The 19,676-nt window shown below is 50.8% G+C and overlaps 1 protein-coding gene across 1 annotated transcript in view; it reads left to right on the top strand.

The window, feature by feature from the left end:
• The first annotated feature begins 7,178 nt into the window (after window positions 1-7,178).
• LOC142291568 (uncharacterized) overlaps window positions 7,179-19,676 on the top strand; it is a 139,500-nt gene continuing 127,002 nt past the window's right edge. Inside the window, exon 1 of the mRNA XM_075336202.1 lies at window positions 7,179-7,377. Coding sequence (XP_075192317.1) covers window positions 7,331-7,377 — 47 coding nt within the window. The 5' untranslated portion in view covers window positions 7,179-7,330. The remainder of the gene's footprint in view (window positions 7,378-19,676) is intronic.

The following is a 19,676-nucleotide window of genomic DNA, read 5'->3' as shown; positions in this document are numbered from 1 at the left end:
TCTTACCACACACCGTGGGTGGAGTCACGAACTTCTAATCCCACTGTACATAGCCCCCCTTCATCGAGTGGCCGCGCGACCCCCGGGTCCAGAGACCCCTCGAGTCACCGCGGATCCGGATCCAAGCAGTAGCCCGGCTGCTGGCACGGGGGCGGCACACCTCGATTTCTGGCGTCACAAACAGGAATGTGAGCAGGACCCTCTTACCTGGGTGACGTGCGCTTTAATAGTCGAAAACCGCGAGTCAAAAGTCCTTTTCCCGCCAATTGCGCCATTTTCCGCCATCTTTTCGCACCAAAATGCTGTCTTCCCTGAGAAAGCACGCAAAGCCTAAGCCCTGCCCTTCGTCTTGCATGTGAGGCCAGATTTGGAAGTTCCCAGAGGGCCACAGCGCGCAAAGGAGTGCTGCGAAAAGACCTAGGGGGCGTGCCGGAATGTAAAGAGAGCTGAAGTGGAGCAGGGACCCCAGGACTCTGCGACAACGTTCCTGGAAGAAGGAGAATGCGGACGCAGTTCCTGTTTAAACTGAACCACTGTAGGGAAGAGATGAGGAGCCTGGCGGTGGCGGTGCGAGTCCGTGAGATCGAAATCCCATGTGAAGAGAGGGTAAGCGGTTACCCAGTCCCTACTGATTGCCCAAATCCGGCCACAGCGGCTGAGGGTTCCGGACCGCCCCCGCTCGCGGTGAGCACTCCACCATCACCTACCCCATCCTCAGCGGACACCGAGCTGCCTACACAAACCCCGGCAGCGCAACCTTTGGTGCATCTACAAAAAGTCCCAGCTGTGGAGATCCCGATCACGTCCCTCTTTCCAGTCACGACAGCGGTCATCCAGACACTGGCCAGACCAGACCCGGCAGCCTCATCGGGCCTATCCTCAGAGGCGGAGCACCCGGACCCTGCAACCCCGGCTGCGGAGCCGTCGGTTTGTCTACTAACAGCCACGGAAGCGGAGCCTGCAGAACCACCGGTTCCACTACCGCGTGGCATCCCGACGGCTGTTGGGGCCGCAAGAGTCCAGATAAAGCCAGAACCAGCTAGGGAGCTGAGACCGGACGCTGATGCCCCCTACTGGGAACGACAACAGTACCAGCTACAGGCAGAGATCGTAACCCGAGACCGGCGACGACGGGAGCTTGCCACCCGTTATCAAGCAGAAAAGGAGCAAGTGAGGAGCACTGCTTCTCGAGTTAAAGGGCCACGGCGCCGTGGCCTTGTGGAGCGGTTTGACCCCGAGCAGGGATGGGGGTTTATCCGCGAAGCAGGCCTCACAGCTGGGGTGTATGTGTCCCGAAGGGACGTGGCACAGCACCTCCCTTGGGGCCACCCTGAGCGTAATCTTCAACCTGAGGAGATGGTTACCTATACCCGTCATTGCGGGGAGTGGGGCTGGTATGCCCTGGAGGTAACCAAGCATGTGATGTTTGAAGAAGGGTTTGTGTCGGCGTCAGTAGCACGTAGTCGCAAAGAAGCTTGGCTACGGGACCCGACAATCTATTACTAAGAAAAATGTTATAATGCCAGTAGTTATACAATGCCATAGAACTGATAGGTATCGGTGTTTTCGTTTATTGTTTTTCACAGTTTGTTATTTTTATATAGATATCAGCAAATGAAAGTTTGAGTAAATAATTGAAAATGAACGAAGAAGTTACCTGATTAACAACCAAATTCCTTTTCAGTGTGTACACTCGGTACATGGACTCCGTTAACACAAACTTGTATATTATAAATAGTTGCACCTCCTGTGCCAACCAGAGTCGTCTAAATACAACACCCGGGACCTTAATCTGTTCACGGACCCACCATAGGTTTCCAGGGGGAACAGGTTGTTTGGGTGGCGGGTTACAGGGAATTCTGGTCTACAAATTGTCGGTGTCAGTATTCTTGGACTGAGTGAGTACGCAGTAACCCCCTACTTCCCAACGGCACCCCTTCACCACCATCACCGGGCTCCAGGGTAAAAACCTCTCTACCCACGGAGGGGTTAAACATCTTGCTAACTTACCACCGCCACCGGGTGTCCCTAACAGCAGCGGTGGTACCCTATCTTATCACGCACCGTGAGTGGCGTCACAAACTTCTAATCCCACTGTACATAGCCCCCCTTCATTGAGTGGCCGCACGACCCCCGGGTCCGGAGACCCCTCGAGCCACCGCGGATCCGGATCCAAGCAGTAGCCCGGCTGCTGGCACGGGGGCGGCACACCTCCATTTCTGGCGTCACAAACAGGAATGCGAGCAGGACTTTTAGGGTCAGTGAGGTCTTTGATGGTCCCCTCGCTGTACAGGTGTTTACAGACCTGCTTGGAGCTTCTGCCTGTCTTAGGGTCCTGTACCCCATCAGTGCGTAGTTGCAGGAGTACTCCACCGGCAACTACCCTCCTGGGCAACAGGTTATTGTCAACTCCTTGTCAGTGCGTCTCCTCCTGTCCACCTTCACTCCTCGACTCCTCAGACTATCTGAGTGTCTGTCCTCAGTCCGCCCCTCCAACCTAGTTAACTAGTGGTCTGGACTGGCTCCACTTCTAGGCGGTCATCTATTGGTCTGACCCTAACTCTGTACCACTGAATGGGGGATTGTTGGGGAAAACTGGGATTTTGTGAAGTGTTTGTGTGTGACCAGCACTGGTCTTCCGAGGACCTAGGGGGTAGGCCCTGCATCCTGGTGGGGATGCAGAACCTTGTAGCTCCCTGATGGCTTCAGGGGCGCTACATATACACGTATTAAAAGCACAAATTGCACAAAATACCAAAAAGACCGAGATCACATTTTAAACAAAAGAACATTTTAACATATGTTCATGCTGCATAAAGTTAAGATACCACTAGGGGTCACTAAAATCATATTTCTGCACGGGAAAGGTTGTATATCAAGTCCCATATGAGTAAAAAAAAAACATCTAGTCTGCCTATTTCAGATTACACAAGGAACCCATAAAGCGATCTGTTGCAGATTGTGTAAAAACTGATGCGACGCATCCCTGTAAAAAACGGATCTGTCTTATTTTTTAAAAGCGAGAGAGAGAGATGACCAGCAGTGAATTTACAACACAGCATGCTCGGTTATAAAAAAAACGGAAATCCGTCGATGGATCCATCATTTCAGAGATGACGACGGATCCTGCCCCCATAGGCTTCCATTACAAACGGATGGCGACGGATCCATCTTTGTCCGTTTTTTCTCGCCGCACACAAAAAACGTTACTATGGGCGTACTCTCCGTCACATTTGTCGACGAATCCATCGTACGACGAATGTAACATGAGGGCATCCATCGCTAATACAAGTAAATGAGAAAAACGGATGCAGCGCTGGATGCGCTTTTTTCACATTTCGCTGGATTGTGACTGATGGCAAAAAACAAATGTGTGAAAGGGGCCTAAGGCGCCACTCATATTACTGGTATTTTGCCACAGGGCCGGATCCGTTGCTGATGCGTTTCGGTTCCGTTCATTTCCAATGGAGTCGCGGCGGGTTGCTGTCACATACGGTTGCGTGTGTCACACGTGGCCGCTTGTGGCCGCATCTTGCCGCAATTCCATTGGAGGTAAATTGAGCTGGAGCGCACCTGCAGCGGATCCGGCCCTGCGGCAAAATACCGCTGATGTGAGTGGCGCTTAAGGGATACAGAAGGGCACACAATATATTCACCTTGGTTATACAGGGAATCATACACTTGCAGCATATAACAGATTATCACTGCAGTTAAACACTCTGCACGTGTTTCGGCTTCCAAAGTCCTTTGTCAGGGACCCCTGCAGCATGAACATATGTTAAAATGTTCTTTTGTTTAAAATGTGATCCCAGTCTTTTTGGTATTTTGTGCAATTTGTGCTTTTGGTACATGTATAGTATATATTGCTCCACCAATGAACTTGTCATACTTTACACACTTTTAATATTACATATTTAATAAAAAAATCTTTTGATACGTGTTAATATTGATCATTTGATCGTTTTTTGTTTTCTTTTTGAACCAGGAGGAGCAGTATATAGATGGAGCAGTATTCAGGAGGAGCAGTGTACAGGGGTAGCAGCATACAGGAGGGGCAGGATAGGTACAGGAGGGGCAGGATAGGGGAGAAGCAGTTTACAGGAAGAACAGCACACAGGAGGAGCGGTATACAGGAGGAGCGGTATACAGGAGGAGCGGTATACAGGAGGAGTGGTATACCGGAGGAGAGGTATACCGGAGGAGAGGTATACCAGAGGAGAGGTATACAGGAGGCGCAGTATACAGGAGGCGCCGTCTACAGCATGAGCGGTAGAGGTGTGCCGCCCCAGTGCCAGCAGCCGAGCTGCTTGGATCCTTGATCCGCGGTGGCTCCAGGGGTCTCCGGACCCGGGGGTCGTGCGGCCACTCAAATGAAGAGGGTATTTACAGGGGATTGTATTAAAGTTCGTGATGCCACCCATGGTATGTGGTAATTGAAGTACCACCGCTGCAGTTGGGTGTACCCGGGGATGATGGAACAGGGCAGCCAGGTGTTATGACCCTCCACGGGTAGGGGGATACCCCGGGGCTCGGTGATGGTGTGGGAGAGTGTTGTTGGGTGCAGAGGGGTCACTTTTGTACTCACTCAGTCCATTAAGCTGACACCGACAACTGGATAACCAAAGTTCTGGATACCGCTGCCACTGAGGGGAGCTAGTTCGGCTCCCGTCCCCAATGGTGCTGCCTGGTGATCTGTGACCCGCCTCCTGGCACTAAGTTTACTTCTCTGTTGGTCCCGGTAGTATGGAACTTGCCGGGTCCCGCTCCCAACTATGGCTAAGTGTGGGAGCTTGCTCTCAGGGTTCACGCTTGGGATTTTCTGGACCGCTTTCAGTGGAAAGTCCTATCCCCCTCGTTGCGCTAGTACCCCGATTTTGGAGCGGATGGAGAGCGGATCTTGAAGGCTCCGTTCTCGTCGGGTGAATTGTCAGGTTGCCTGAAGCTACTCCCTGACCTAGGGTACACGTACCCCGTCGTGCCCTGGTCCCAGCCCGGTGATGGTGCAAGGCCGCTGGCTGTCTTCCTCGACAGACCTGTGCCCCTTCCCACGATCCCCTGCAACCGGAGGTTCAGCTCCTCTAGGCCCAGACCACCGTCTGCCACCTAGATAACTTCCTAGAAGCCCAGCTCTTCACCTCCTCTCTCCTTCACTTCCAAACTCTCTCTCTCTCTCTACTCCTGACAATCCTGACCTCCCCTAACCAACCGCCCCCAAGTGGGCGACCCTATTCCACTCAGGCCGTCCACTGGTGTGTCTGGTGGGTGTGGTGGAGAGTGTACCTAGGATTTTGATTAGCTGATGTAGGCAACACCATGTAGTTGGAGACCCATAACCAAGAAGGAAGTGGATATTGCACGGGAGGGCAGATTGTGCAATACCCTGTGACGACCTGATAGTCCAGGGGCGTCACAAATAGGAGGAGCGTTATGCCGGTGGAGCGGTATACAGGAGGAGATGTATACCGGAGGTGCAGTATACAGGAGGTGCAGTATACAAGAAGACAGTATACAGGAGGTGCAGTCTACAGCAGGAGCGGTAAATAGGAGGAGTGCTATGCCAGAGGAGCGGTATACAGGAGGAGCAGTATACAGGAAGATCAGTATAAAGGAGCAGCAGTATACAGGAGGAGTGGTATACAGTAAGAGCAGCATACAGGAGGATCAGTATACAGGAGGATCAGTATACAGGTTGAGCAGTATACAGAAGGTTCAGTGAACAGGAGGAGCGGTTTATAGGAAGGGCAGAGTACAGGAGTGGCAATATACAGGAGGATCAGTAGAAAGGAGCAGTGGTATACTGGAGGAGCGGTATTCAGGAGGAGCAGTATATAGAAGATATGCTATACAGGAGGCACAGTGTACAGGAGGGACAGAATACAGGAGGGGCAGTATACAGGTGGGCAGTATAAAAGAGGAGCAGTGTACAGAAGGGCCAGTATACAGGAGCAACAATATACAAGAGGAGCAGTATACAGGAGAGGCATTATACAGGAGGGGCAGTATACAGGAGGAACAGTGTAAAGGAGGAACAGTGTACAGGAGGAGCAGTATACAGGAGGAACAGTGTAGAGGAGGAACAGTGTACAGGAGGAGCAGTATACATGAGAAGCAATATACAGGACAGTATACAAGAGTAGCAGTATACAGGAGGATCAGTATACAGGAAAAGCTGTGTATAGGGAGAGCAGAATATAGGAGAAGCAGTGTACAGGGGTAGTAGTATATAGGAGGAGCAGTGTATAGGAGGGGCAGTATACAGGAGCAGCAATATACAGGAGAATCAGTATACAGGAGGAGCAGTGTACATGAGGAGCAGTATACAGGGGTAGCAGTATACGGGGCAGTGTACAGGAGGGGCGGTATACGGAGGGGCAATGTACAAGAGGGGCGGTATACGGAGGGGCAGTGTACAGGAGGGGGGTATACGGAGGGGCAGTGTACAGGAGGGGCGGTATACGGAGGGGCAGTATACAGGAGGAGCAGTGTACAGGAGGGCCAGTATACAGGGGCAGCAGTGTACAGGAGGAACAGTATACAGGAGGGGCAGTGCACATGAGGAGCAGTATACGGGGCAGTGTACAGGAGGGGCGGTATACGGAGGGGCAGTGTACAGGAGGGGCGGTATACGGAGGGGCAGTGTACAGGAGGGGTGGTATACGGAGGGGCAGTGTACAGGAGGGGCGGTATACGGAGGGGCAGTATACAGGAGGAGCAGTGTACAGGAGGGCCAGTATACAGGGGCAGCAGTGTACAGGAGGGGCAGTGTACAGGAGGGGCGGTATACGGAGGGGCAGTGTACAGGAGGGGCAGTGTACAGGAGGGGCGGTATACGGAGGGGCAGTGTACAGGAGGGGCGGTATACGGAGGGGCAGTGTACAGGAGGGGCGGTATACGGAGTGGCAGTGTACAGGAGGGGCGGTATACGGAGGGGCAGTGTACAGGAGGGGCAGTGTACAGGAGGGGCGGTATACGGAGGGGCAGTGTACAGGAGGGGCGGTATACGGAGGGGCAGTGCGCGGGTCAGACATACAATGAATGCAGTGACACATGACCCTGTACATATAGGAGCCTCCCGGCTATTGTGTGCCCCGCTCTCCTCACACACAGCCATACTGTATAGATGCCGCGGCTGTTGCTATGTGACCCGCTCGCCTGGAGATAGCGCCGGGACTCGGTCCTGACAGGAAGAGTTGTACACAGAGAACTCGTCCACAGCCGCCGGCACCGCCGCTCCTCACACACCGGGCGCCCACGGGAGCAGGAGACTCGCGGCCGCTCTTGTGCTGCACTGACTGCTGGAACTTGTGGTGCCCCAGGGAAAGGACCCGGCATGGAAGGCAGCAGCGCGGCTGACATATTCCAGGCAGTGAAGGAATGGTAACTCCCCGCTGAAGCCGAGCTGTAGTTTATAACTTGTGGTGTCCGTGTGTTTGCATGCTGAGAGCTATAGTGCACAGCGCTGAGGTAATGTGTGCAGTGTACAGCTGTGTATGTAGAGGGGCTGCAGTGTGGGCTCAGGCACTTTGGGCTGGTGGGCTGCATGGAACCTTCGTCTGTGGGACCCCGGACAGGAGTCTCCCAGGAAAGTATAGTGCTGGTTCACTGGGTCCCGTATGTGCAGGGGGTTTCTGGGGGGATTATATATAATCTGTATGTGTGCCTGTATGCATGCCTGTCTATGTGCACACGGCTTCCTGCTCATATGTTCAGTCTTTTGTGTGTATGTGAACGTCTTCAGGATACCAAAGAAACCGCATGGTTGCATAAAGTGACCTGTCCAGTCTGAAGACGCTCTTACTATATAAGTCAATAAGAAGGCTCAAAAAATGTCTGGATGACACCAGGAGACAGCATTTTCCCAGAGTTTTTTTTCAATACTCCATTGTTGAAAGGAGATACAAATAATGCCCAGAAAACACTAGAAAAAAAGCCCAAATAAACCTTATTTACAAATATTCAAGAAGCGCTGAGGAAGCAACCAAAATTAAACAAGAAAAAGACACTTCATGAAACACAAACATTTAGGGCATTTTCACACAGAGATTTCAAGGTGGATCCACATCATTACTTTCAATTCACTTTGCTGTTCAACAAGTTTAAGATTTTTTTAACAAGGTTTTAAAAAGCTCAAGTAAGAAAAGAAGTGATGCGGTCTCCTTGTGGAATCCACTCCAAACCTGACACTGTCAAGTCTCAAGGCTGGGGGGCTCCACTGCTGTTCCCCCATAGATCCCGAGAAGAGCCCATGTAAATAGGGAGCTGGTCAATCATGGGCACTGCCGCTCATTCGGGCTCATTCACTTGACTGTTCCGTTTGTCCTGTTCAGTTCCTATTTTTTGCAGACCCACAGACAGGACTATCTTTTCAATGTCTTTTGTGTAGGATCGGATGGCACACGGTAGCACTTCCGTGTATTGTATTTTTCGGACTATAAGGTGCACATAAAAGCCTGTGGTTTTCTCAGAAATCGAAAGTGCGCCTTATATATGAATAAGAGACATGCTTACTCACCTAAACCGGTCGCTCCGGTGCAGGTTGACCAGATGGGCGGCGCTGTTCTCCGGGACCGGCGCCTCCTCTTTCGGCCATCTTGCTCCTCTGTCTCCTGAAGCCTGTGTGCATGACGCGTCCACGTCATACACACTTGCCGGCACTGAGGTCCTGCGCAGGCGCACTTTGATCTGCCCTGCTCAGGGAAGATCACACTACGGTATTGTAGTGCACCTGCGCAGGACCTCAGTGCCGGTGAGGATACTGATCTTGATTAGGGAATGTGGTGGAGTCAGACACTCCTGGTTCATGAAGAGATGAACACCTCTTAACCCCTTCATACCCTTACGTGTAAGGTCGTGTCCCTCCCTTTGATGCGGGCTAGCACTCCGAGCCCGCAACTTTGCCTGCACATCAGCTGATCTGATTAGCCAACTTGTGCCTTTAACCGCCATAGGGGTATCGGAAATCCGCCCGTGGCTGTTAACCAGTTAAATCCTGCTGTCAATCTCTGACAACAGGATTTAACACATGCCGAAAGGGGGACTTTTCATACCCTGCAGACATTAACGCTCCTGTAACGTAATTGTGGGGCACCAATGGGTTGTCATGATAGCCAGAGGTCAGCTGATGACCCCTGTGCCTGTCATGACGACCCATGCGTGAATGCCAGCTACAAGCCATGACAACGGGATTTAACATACGCCGGCGAGGAACGAGTCATTCCTCGCTCCCATGACGTAATCATAGGGCTCCGATGTGTTGTCATGACAGCCGGGGGTCAGCTGATGACCCCTGTCACTGTCATGACGATCTTCCTATGAACTCCGGCATTCACAGGAAATCAGCATTTCTGCTGTACACATCGGTGCCGATGCTCTGCTGTGTACAGCTAAAACAATTGGATGATCACAGCTTCAAGTCCCTCAAGTGGACTAGTAGAAACAATAAAAAGTGAGAATTAAAAAAAACACACAAATGTTCAAATCACCCGCCTTTTTCCCCATTGAAAATAAAACAATAAAAAACACACATTTGGTATCGCTTTGTTTAGAAATTCCCCAATTTTTCACAATATAAACTAAATTAATTAAATCAGTAAACAGCGTAAAGGAAAATAAATTCTGAAAATCAGAATTACGTTTTTTTTGGTCACTGCAACAGTACAATATAATGCAATAATAATAAGAGGCAATAAAAACCTCACATCTACCCAAATATGGTATCAGTAAAAACAGCTCAGGACACAAAAAATAAGCCGTCACTGAGCCCCAGATCCAAAAAAGTAAAATGTTACGGGTCTCATAAAATAGTGCCAAAAGCAACATTTTTTTTTTTTACAAACTTCTGATATTTTTTCCACCAATTAAATAAAAGAAAAACTCTACGCTACGTATTCGTACTGACCTGGAGAATCATAATGACAGGTTAGTTTTACCATAGAGTGAACATCGTAAATAAAACCCAAAAAACATTTGCGGAAAACAAGCCATCATTCAGTTTTGTTGATGGAAAAATAAAAAAAAGTTTTGGCTCTTTGAAGAAGGAGAGGAAAAAACGACAATAAAAAAAAAGAAAATTGCCAGGTGGTGAAGGGGTGAAGAAATCCGGTGATTCCGACCAGTGGTGTGTGCCTCGTTGCGTCACACCATAAATCTTACAGTTCATCATGAATTAAACGAGCTGTGGCATCACACATCCACCATGCCCGTGTCCCGCCCCAGCTTAACCCATTTTAGTGGAGCTGTAAGATTCTGGTATGGAAATGCCAAAAGTCACAACATTTTGGCAACTCTGAGTTGTGCAAAAATTTTGCGAATTTTCAAAGCAATTTTCATCAGCATTCTGGCAAAATTGTTTTGATGAATCAGCTTGATGGTTTTTAGGACTTTTTGGAGCAGAATGTGGCTATATGCACACAGGTTTTCTTTTTAGAAGGGTTTGGAATAGAAACAGAGTGAAAATTCCATGTGTTTGTGGAGTATGGAGCTTAGGGTTCTTTTCCACTTGCGTACCGCATCCAATGCGAGTGCATCTGAAGCGATATACTAATGACCCTCTGCTGCGGGCGTCAGCCAAGGGTCATGCGACTGTGATGTGATATTGCGATCGTATCACAGCCTCGGAGAAGAAAGAGGGAGCACTTTCTCCCATCTCCTCCGCTGTCTGTGCGTATATCGCACTGCAGTTGAATAACATGAGACCACAGTGCGATGTTTCACACCGCTCCCATAGGCTTGTATGGGGGTGCGTGAGCCAACACTTGCGGAAAAACGCAGCATGCTGCGATTGCATCGAGATCACGATTCGTGTGGAGAAATAAAAGGAAAGAGGAAATGGCATCATTGATTAAGGCCACTTTCACATTGTGTTTTCACCTATATTCACTGATCTCGTCGGGGCACACGTCCGAACCCCCCCTCCCCCCGCGTAAAACGTGTTTTGGACGCATACGACGACGGGACCATTGGAGCAGACGGAGTCAGCGTGTGCACTGTCTTGCACCATTTTCGGGCATATATGTTTTCTGCAGGCGGACACCCAGACGTAGCCTGCGTTAAGTCAGTACTATGCAAGTGGAGCTGTCACAATTTGTGCTCCTAAACGCTATCTGTGTTTGGCTGGTGATATACGACGGAAAGTGATGTAGAATTTAATACTCCAGTAGTCTTAATATTAGAATCACTGCTACTGCTGAAAGGAATGACTCCAATGATAGCGTTACATTACTCTGTTCCTGTCTGCGTTTAAGGTTTCTTCTGGAGTCTCTGTTTCAGATTCCTCGGATTTTGATAGGGAAAAGGCACTGCCTGCAGCACTACTGAGGTTTCTTTTAAAGGAGTTTTTACATTATGATCAGTAAGGAATCTCGTTTATTAGCACGATGAGGGGTCCCTTCCATTGTTTCCACAGGAGCAGCAGCTCATGCTGGTACCATTCAGTCCTTTTCCCACCGTGCCATTCTGCAGCGAGTTCAGGCTGCGGCTTTATTACTCTAACATAATACACCCAGTAACACATACTACAGCAGATAAATATCTTAATGACCGGTATGCACATATGCACAGTGTATCTGGAGGTGTTACCAATGGGGACTAATGGATTTCTTAAAGCAGGCACTGAGACCCATTTATACCATTACAATGACTGGAGAGGATTTTCAGCTCATTAGCTGGAATAGAAGCATGTAGCCTTACTGGGATATAAATGTGGTACATTCTCCAGTGGAGAAACCTCATACAGTCCCTACATGAAAAGACTCACAATATGTTCTCAACTGTACATACATACATTAGGCTGTTTTTTCTATAATGAATTATTATTAAAAAGAAAACCATCACCACGAAATCCAGGTTATATAAACTTGTACTTTATATGTATTCTAACTATTCTCGTAAGATATGGTCCCAGTGATTGTAGTATATGATTGTGCATAATCTACATGATCTCATGTCAGAAATATAGACTGTACAATCATCTAATTATCTGTATAATAGCTTGAGCTGAATAGAAGAGCTTTGTCTGGCTCCTAGGAAAGCTTTATTTCTTTATCGTTCCTATGGGAGACCCAGACCATGGGTGTTTAGCTTCTACCTCTGGAGGACACACAAAGTACTACACTTAAAAGTGTAGCTCCTCCCCCTGAGCTTATACACCCCCTGGTGAGCAGACCCAGCCAGTTTATCGCTTTGTGTTCAGGAGGCATACATCCACACTTGCATTCTCATATGATTTTTTCCTTTTGGAACGAGATTGAAGAGTGGGGTCCACGTCTGGACCCCCGGCATGTCCCTTCTCACCCCACTGTGTCGGCGGTGTTGTAAGGTTGATTCCTAGGCTGGAGCCTTTACATGCCGTGCTCCTTCACCATCCCTCCTGGGCTCTGGCTTGAAGTGGGAGCCAGCACGGTCTCCATGCTTGGCAGGAGACCGGTCTCCATCCGCAGCCCTTCAGGACCCTGCTGGAACGGAGCGCTCATCCCCAGGGACCTGGCCCTGCGTCTCAGAAGCTAAGTACCTGAGACGTTTATATTTCGGGGTCCCTGTACTTTATTGTTGGGGGAGAGTGTGCTTATTATGTTTACTGACATTTCCGGCGGGTTCTCTAGCTGTCGCCTGAGAACCACGCCGATGGTGCCTGCGCGTCGGCCGCGCTACTCAAATTTAGGCCCCGGCTTCGCCGGAGGCCTAGTTTCTGTTTCACTGCCCTCGCATGTCACTTATGCAGAGGGACAGGCTCGGCTCCTCCCGGCGGCCGTTCTGTACAGGGGAGGGACACTCCCCACTGCAGTGTGTGTCCCCTCCCCTGTAGGTCTCAATGGCCCTCCAGATCCCGCTCCTCAAGCAAGTCCCGCCCCCTCTCTTCGCTCCGGCGGCCATTTTTTCAGCGTTCTCTCTGTGATCAGTCATTGCAGCGCTGGTTTGCAGCATCCCTGCTGAGGTGCTGTGCTCGGGGGTCCGGGCTTCGGGATCTGGAGGGCACACAACACTGCTCCAGCGGTCTGGTAAGCCACAACCGGTCTCCGGTTGTGGACCTCTGTATATACTCTCTGGGGGTCATTCTCTGGCAGATTCCCCACTCCAGCAGCATGTCTCACACGAGGAGCAAGGCTCCAAAGCTTTACTGTGTATGCGCTGCATGTAAGCTCCTGCTGCCTGAACCGAGCACCTTTCCACATTGTGATGCCTGCTCTAACTTGGCGGTGCCACAGCCTGGAGTCTCAACCCCAGTGGTCTCTCAGGCTGCTCCTGCTCCTGTGGCTGAACCCCCAGCTTGGGTAGAATCCTTTTCTAGGTCTATCTCCCAGTCCTTTGCTGAGTCCATGGGACTTCTGTCCAGGACTCTGATGAATATGCATCAGCCCCCTTCACAGGGTGCCTCTGCTGCTAGGGGTCTCTCAGGACCAGAGCTCACAGAGGATTCATCATCAGGGCCCAGACCCCGTCCTCCTGAGAAGAGATGCAGGGTTCCCTCTCCCTCCTCCTCCCGTGGCTCTGATTCCAGAGCTGACTGGCAGGATGAGGAGGATGCCTTTACAGGGGGCTCGGAGGCTAACTCCATGTACCCCATTGATCTGTCCGAAAGTGACTCAGATCTTAGTGACTTGATTGCTTCTATTAATTCTGTACTGGATCTCAATCCGCCAGTATCAGAGGAGCAACCCTCTCTGGCAGAAAAGCACCAGTTTACCTTGCCTAAGAAAGCAAAGAGTGTGTTCTTTAACCACTCCAGTTTTCAGGCCGCTGTGACCAAACCTAGGGCCTGTCCTGACAAACGCTTCCCAAAGCGTGGTTCTGATGACCGTTTTCACTTTCCACCTGAGGTGGTCAAGGAGTGGGTTCACTCCCCAAAGGTAGACCCTCCAGTGTCTAGGCTCGCAACCCGGACCGTTGTGTCGGTGGCTGATGGCACTTCCCTGAAGGATTCCACTGACCGCCAGATTAACCTTCTGGCCAAATCCGTGTATGAAGCGGCGGGGGCCGCATTTTCTCCGACTTTTGCAGCAGTGTGGGCTCTCAAAGCCATCTCTGCTTCTCTAGAGGAGATGCATTCCCTCACCAGGGAATCTATGCCCGAAATGGATGCCTTAACTTCCCAAGCTTCGGCCTTTTCATCCTATGCCATGTCAGCCATGCTGGAGGCTTCTCACCGCACTGCGGTGGTTTCGGCTATTTCCCTCGCTATCCGCAGAATCTTGTGGCTTCGAGAGTGAAAGGCAGATGCTTCTTCAAAGACGTACCTTGCTGGGCTCCCTTTTGCTGGGTCCCGACTGTTCGGAGAACAGCTGGATGAAATTATTAATGAAGCAACTGGCGGGAAGAGTACTTCCATGCCTCAAACTAAAGCCAGGAAACCTGCCCAGGGTAGGGATCAGTCGAGGTTTCGCTCCTTTCGTTCCTCCAACTGGTCGTCCTCTAAGCCCTCGGCCTCGTCCGCTAACTCAGCCAAGGACCAGAAATCCAACTGGCGCCCAAAAGCGCGTCCACAGAAGACCGCAGGAGCTGCTGCCACTAAGGCAGCCTCCTCGTGACTATCTGCCCGCTCCAGCAACGTCCTTAGTCGGTGGCAGGCTCTCCCACTTTGGCGACGCTTGGTTTCAACACGTCTCCGATCAGTGGGTGAGAGATATCATCTCCCACGGCTACAGAATAGAATTCTCTTCCAGTCCGCCAAACAGATTTTTTCTCTCAACTCCTCCCTGCTCCAAGGCCACCGCCTTCTCACAGGCCATGGCAGCCTTGCAGGCCAATGGAGTAATTGTACCGGTTCCCGCTCGGGAACGGTTCAGAGGTTTCTACTCAAATCTCTTCCTAGTTCCCAAAAAGGATGGTACCTTCCGGCCCATCCTGGATCTCAAGCTTCTCAACAAGCATGTTCAGGTGGCACTTTCGCATGGAGTCTCTGAGATCAGTCATTGCCTCAATGACCCAAGGGGATTTCCTGGCGTCCATCGACATCAGAGATGCCTATCTGCATGTGCCAATTGCAGTTTCACACCAGCGTTGGCTACGTTTTGCAATCGGAGAAGATCATTTCCAATTTGTGGCTCTCCCCTTCGGGTTGGCCACAGCCCCTCGGGTATTCACCAAGGTCATGGCAGCAGTGATTGCGGTTCTGCACCTACAGGGGTTGGCAGTGATTCCTTACCTGGACGACCTTCTAGTCAAGGCTTCATCCAGCGCAGACTGTCAGCGGAGTGTCTCGCTCACTCTCGCCACTCTAGCCCAATTCGGGTGGCTGGTCAATCTGCCCAAATCCTCTCTGACTCCGACCCAGAGTCTCACGTACCTAGGGATGCAGTTCGAGACTTTGCCGGCACTTGTGAAGTTGCCCTTAGTCAAACAGCAGTCTCTCCAACTGGCGGTGCGCTCTCTGCTGAGGCCCCGCCGTTATACCCTCAGGCGTCTGATGCAGGTGCTGGGTCAAATGGTGGCGTCAATGGAGGCTGTTCCCTTTGCCCAGTTCCATCTGCGTCCCCTGCAGCTGGACATTCTCCGCTGTTGGGACAAGCGGCCTTCCTCCTTACACAGGTTAGTGGCTCTGTCGCCACAAACCAGGAGCTCTCTTCAGTGGTGGCTTCGGCCTCTCTCCCTGTCCCAGGGACGCTCCTTCCTGGCCCCGTCCTGGGTGATTCTCACCACGGATGTCAATCTATCCGGCTGGGGAGCGGTATATCTCCACCACAGAGCGCAGGGCACTTGGACTCCGTCCGAGTCAGCCCTTCCAATCAATGTGCTGGAAACCAGAGCCGTGCTTCTAGCTCTCCTAGCTTTTCACCACCTGTTGGCGGGCAGGCACATTCGAGTCCAGTCAGACAACGCGACAGCGGTTGCCTACATCAATCACCAAGGCGGGACACGCAGCCGCCTAGCAATGTTGGAGGTACAACGCATCCTTCAATGGGCGGAGGACTCCAAGTCCACCATATCCGCAGTCCACATCCCAGGCATGGAAAACTGGGAGGCAGATTATCTCATCCGTCAAACCGTGGACGGTGGCGAGTGGTCCCTGCACCCGGCAGTGTTCCAGTCAATCTGCCGCAAATGGGGCACCCCGGACGTGGACCTAATGGCATCCCGTCACAACAACAAGGTTCCCGTTTACGTGGCTCGCTCCCACGACCCTCAGGCATTCGCCGCGGACGCACTGGTTCAGGACTGGTCCCAGTTTCGTCTGTCCTACGTGTTTCCCCCTCTAGCTCTCTTGCCCAGAGTTTTGCGCAAGATCAGAATGGAGGGCTGTCGAGTCATCCTCATTGCACCGGACTGGCCCAGGCGAGCTTGGTATCCAGACCTGCTCCATCTGTCCGTAGAGATGCCGTGGCATCTCCCGGACCGTCCAGACCTACTCTCACAAGGTCCGTTCTTCCGCCTGAATTCTGCGGCTCTCAAATTGACGGCTTGGCTCTTGAGTCCTGGCTCTTGACGGCTTCTGGTAATTCTCCTGAAGTCATCTCCACTATGACACGGGCCCGTAAGTCTTCCTCCACTAAGATCTATCACAGGACTTGGAAAATTTTCCTGTCATGGTGTCGCTCTACTGACCATCCTCCTTGGCCATTCTCCTTGCCGACCCTTCTGTCTTTTCTACAGTCCGGTCTGCAGCTAGGACTGTCCCTCAACTCTCTCAAGGGACAAGTCTCAGCTCTGTCAGTACTGTTCCAGCGGCGTCTCGCTCGGCTGGCTCAGGTCCGCACCTTCATGCAGGGCGCGTCTCACATCATTCCGCCTTACCGGCGGCCCTTGGATCCCTGGGACCTTAATTTGGTTCTCACGGGTTTGCAGAAACCCCCCTTTGAGCCTCTTAGGGAGGTCTCTTTGCATCGTCTTTCTCAGAAAGTGGCTTTTCTGGTGGCGATAACTTCCCTCAGGAGAGTCTCTGATTTGGCCGCGCTCTCTTCGGAGTCACCTTTTTTAGTGTTTCATCAAGACAAGGTGGTTCTTCGTCCGACTCCGGACTTTCTTCCTAAGGTGGTCTCCCCTTTCCACCTTAACCACGACATTACCCTACCTTCCTTTTGTCTGGCTCCTGTTCATCGCTTTGAAAAAGCGCTGCATACTCTGGATCTGGTGCGGGCGCTCCGGATCTATGTGTCTCGCACTGCTTCTATTAGGCGGTGCACTTCTCTTTTTGTGCTAACCACAGGTCGGCGCAAGGGTCTCTCTGCTTCTAAGCCGACCTTAGCCCGTTGGATCAGATCGACCATTTCGGACGCCTACCAGAGTTCTCAGGTGCTTCCCCCGCCCGGGATCAAGGCACATTCGACCAGAGCTGTTGGTGCCTCTTGGGCTTTCAGGCACCAGGCTACGGCTCAACAAGTCTGTCAGGCTGCCACTTGGACTAGCCTGCATACCTTTTCGAAGCACTACCAAGTGCATGCTCATGCTTCGGCAGATGCGAGCTTGGGCAGATGCATCCTTCAGGCGGCTGTCGCCCATTTGTGAAGTTAGGTTTTGCCTACTTCTTACTTTGTTCGGTTTATTTCCCACCCAGGGACTGCTTTGGAACGTCCCATGGTCTGGGTCTCCCATAGGAACGATAAAGAAAAAGAGAATTTTGTTTACTTACCGTAAATTCTTTTTCTTATAGTTCCGTAATGGGAGACCCAGCTCCCTCCCTGTTGCCTGTTGGCACTTTTCTTGTTCCGCGTGTTATCACCGGCTGTTGTTGTGGACAGAGTTTCTGGTTGTTTCGGCTATTGCTCTGTTCTACTTGTGGGTGGCTATTCTCCTTCAGCTTTTGCACTAAACTGGCTGGGTCTGCTCACCAGGGGGTGTATAAGCTCAGGGGGAGGAGCTACACTTTTAAGTGTAGTACTTTGTGTGTCCTCCAGAGGTAGAAGCTAAACACCCATGGTCTGGGTCTCCCATTACGGAACTATAAGAAAAAGAATTGACGGTAAGTAAACAAAATTCTCTTTTTTTAGCTTTACATGGAAAGCTCTCCTCATTCCCACAACTCCTGCATAAAAGAAGAAAGCTTAACTTTATGTGAAATAGTTTCCGTTTAATCTGGGACATATATTTTAGCGTATGGTACATTGCCAACATTGCCATGCAGTTCTAGACCTACTTGGAAAAGGTAAAGAGGCAGCTTCAAGTCCTTACCTGTTGCTAAAACAAGGTAGCATTCCTTAAGGGGAATCTGTCCTTAGGATCAGCCCACTTAAAGGGAATCTGTCACCAGGTTTTTGCTACTGCATCTGAGAGCATCATAATGTAGAGGCATAGACCCTGATTCCTGTGATGTGTCACTGAGCTGTTTGCGGTCGTTTTGATAAAATCAGTGTTTTCTCTGTTGCAGATCTAGCAGTTAGGGCTCGGTTCCACTTGCGTTTTGCACGGACGAGTGCAATCAGATAAAACATTGGATTGCACTTACACTAGTGTAAAACTATGGGGCAGTGTCCATCTGCAATTGATTTCTCATGCCATATCGGCCTGAGAAATGAATCGCAGCATGCTGCGTTTGGCAGCGAGTCTGTCTCACATGCACCCATATAAGTCTATGGGTGTGTGTGAAATATTGCACTGCGCTCAGATGTCATCAGAGTGCAGTGCATATACACAGACATGCAGGAGAGGAGAGGGGGAAAGTGTTACCTCCTTCTTCTCCGCAGCTGTGATCCGATCGCAAGGGTGTAGCATATTGCTTCCGTTGCTCTCACATCAGAGGCTATTCACAAGTGGAGCTGAGGCCTTATACAGAGCTCTGTTAGGGTATGTGCACACGTTGCTTTTTTTTCCGCGCGGAAAAAAACGCACCCTCTGGCAGAGGGGAGAATTGTAAACAATGCTTTTTGAGAAACAACGCATCGAAAACGCATGCGTTTTTCATGCGTTTTTCATGCGTTTTTCATGCGTTTTTCATGCGTTTTTTTAGGTGCGTTTTTTAAGACTTGTCAGTGATAATAAAGTTGGTTGAACACAGACCTTTGGAAAAAAAAACCTGTGATGTCATTTCCTTCTCCACATTCTGTTTGGATAAATGGGAGGGCTTGGAATGGAAGGAGCACCATTTGAATTTTGGAAAAGTTGAAATAAACTTCGCGCACCAAGCCCCTTAGGTACCTATACGTCAGAAAACCCCCACAAGTGACCCCATTTTGGAATCTGCACCCATCAAGGATTTTATTCAGGAGTATATTAAGCATTTTGAATCCACAGCTACTTCACCCAAAATGTTGCTGTAGCAACAATATTCTCACTTTTAGGCCCGCTTCACATGTCAGTGAAAAACACTGACGTTTTTCACTGGCGTGTAAAACACGCACATGTCCCTCCGTGTGCCGTGAATCACGGCACACGTGGGTTGTCTAAGTGCAATCCGGGCTCCGTTCTCCGTGGCCCGTGATTGCACTTAGAGATTAACTCACCTGCACCCGCTCCCGCTCTCCATGGTGCTGATCGCTCCCGCGGTGCAGCATCCGGCCGGCGCTGACCCCCGCAGCAGCTGCTTCCGGGTCGGCTGTGTCGTGCATCATGAATATGCGCGACAATAATGAGCCGGCACAGAAGGAACAGGGAGGACGGGCTGCAGAGGACATCGCTGGAGCCGGGTGAGTTAAAATGTTTTTTATTTTAAAAGCACGTTTTTTTCTGGCACGTGTTTCACGGATCACACCACTGCGTGGTCCGTGGGACATCAGTGATGCCAGAAAAAAATGGACATGTCTCCGTGCGGC

This window comes from Anomaloglossus baeobatrachus, chromosome 1 (assembly GCF_048569485.1).
Source record: "Anomaloglossus baeobatrachus isolate aAnoBae1 chromosome 1, aAnoBae1.hap1, whole genome shotgun sequence".
Lineage (NCBI taxonomy): Eukaryota > Metazoa > Chordata > Amphibia > Anura > Aromobatidae > Anomaloglossus > Anomaloglossus baeobatrachus.
The sequence above is the reverse complement of the archived record's forward strand: the minus strand, read 5'-3'. Positions and strand labels throughout refer to the sequence as shown.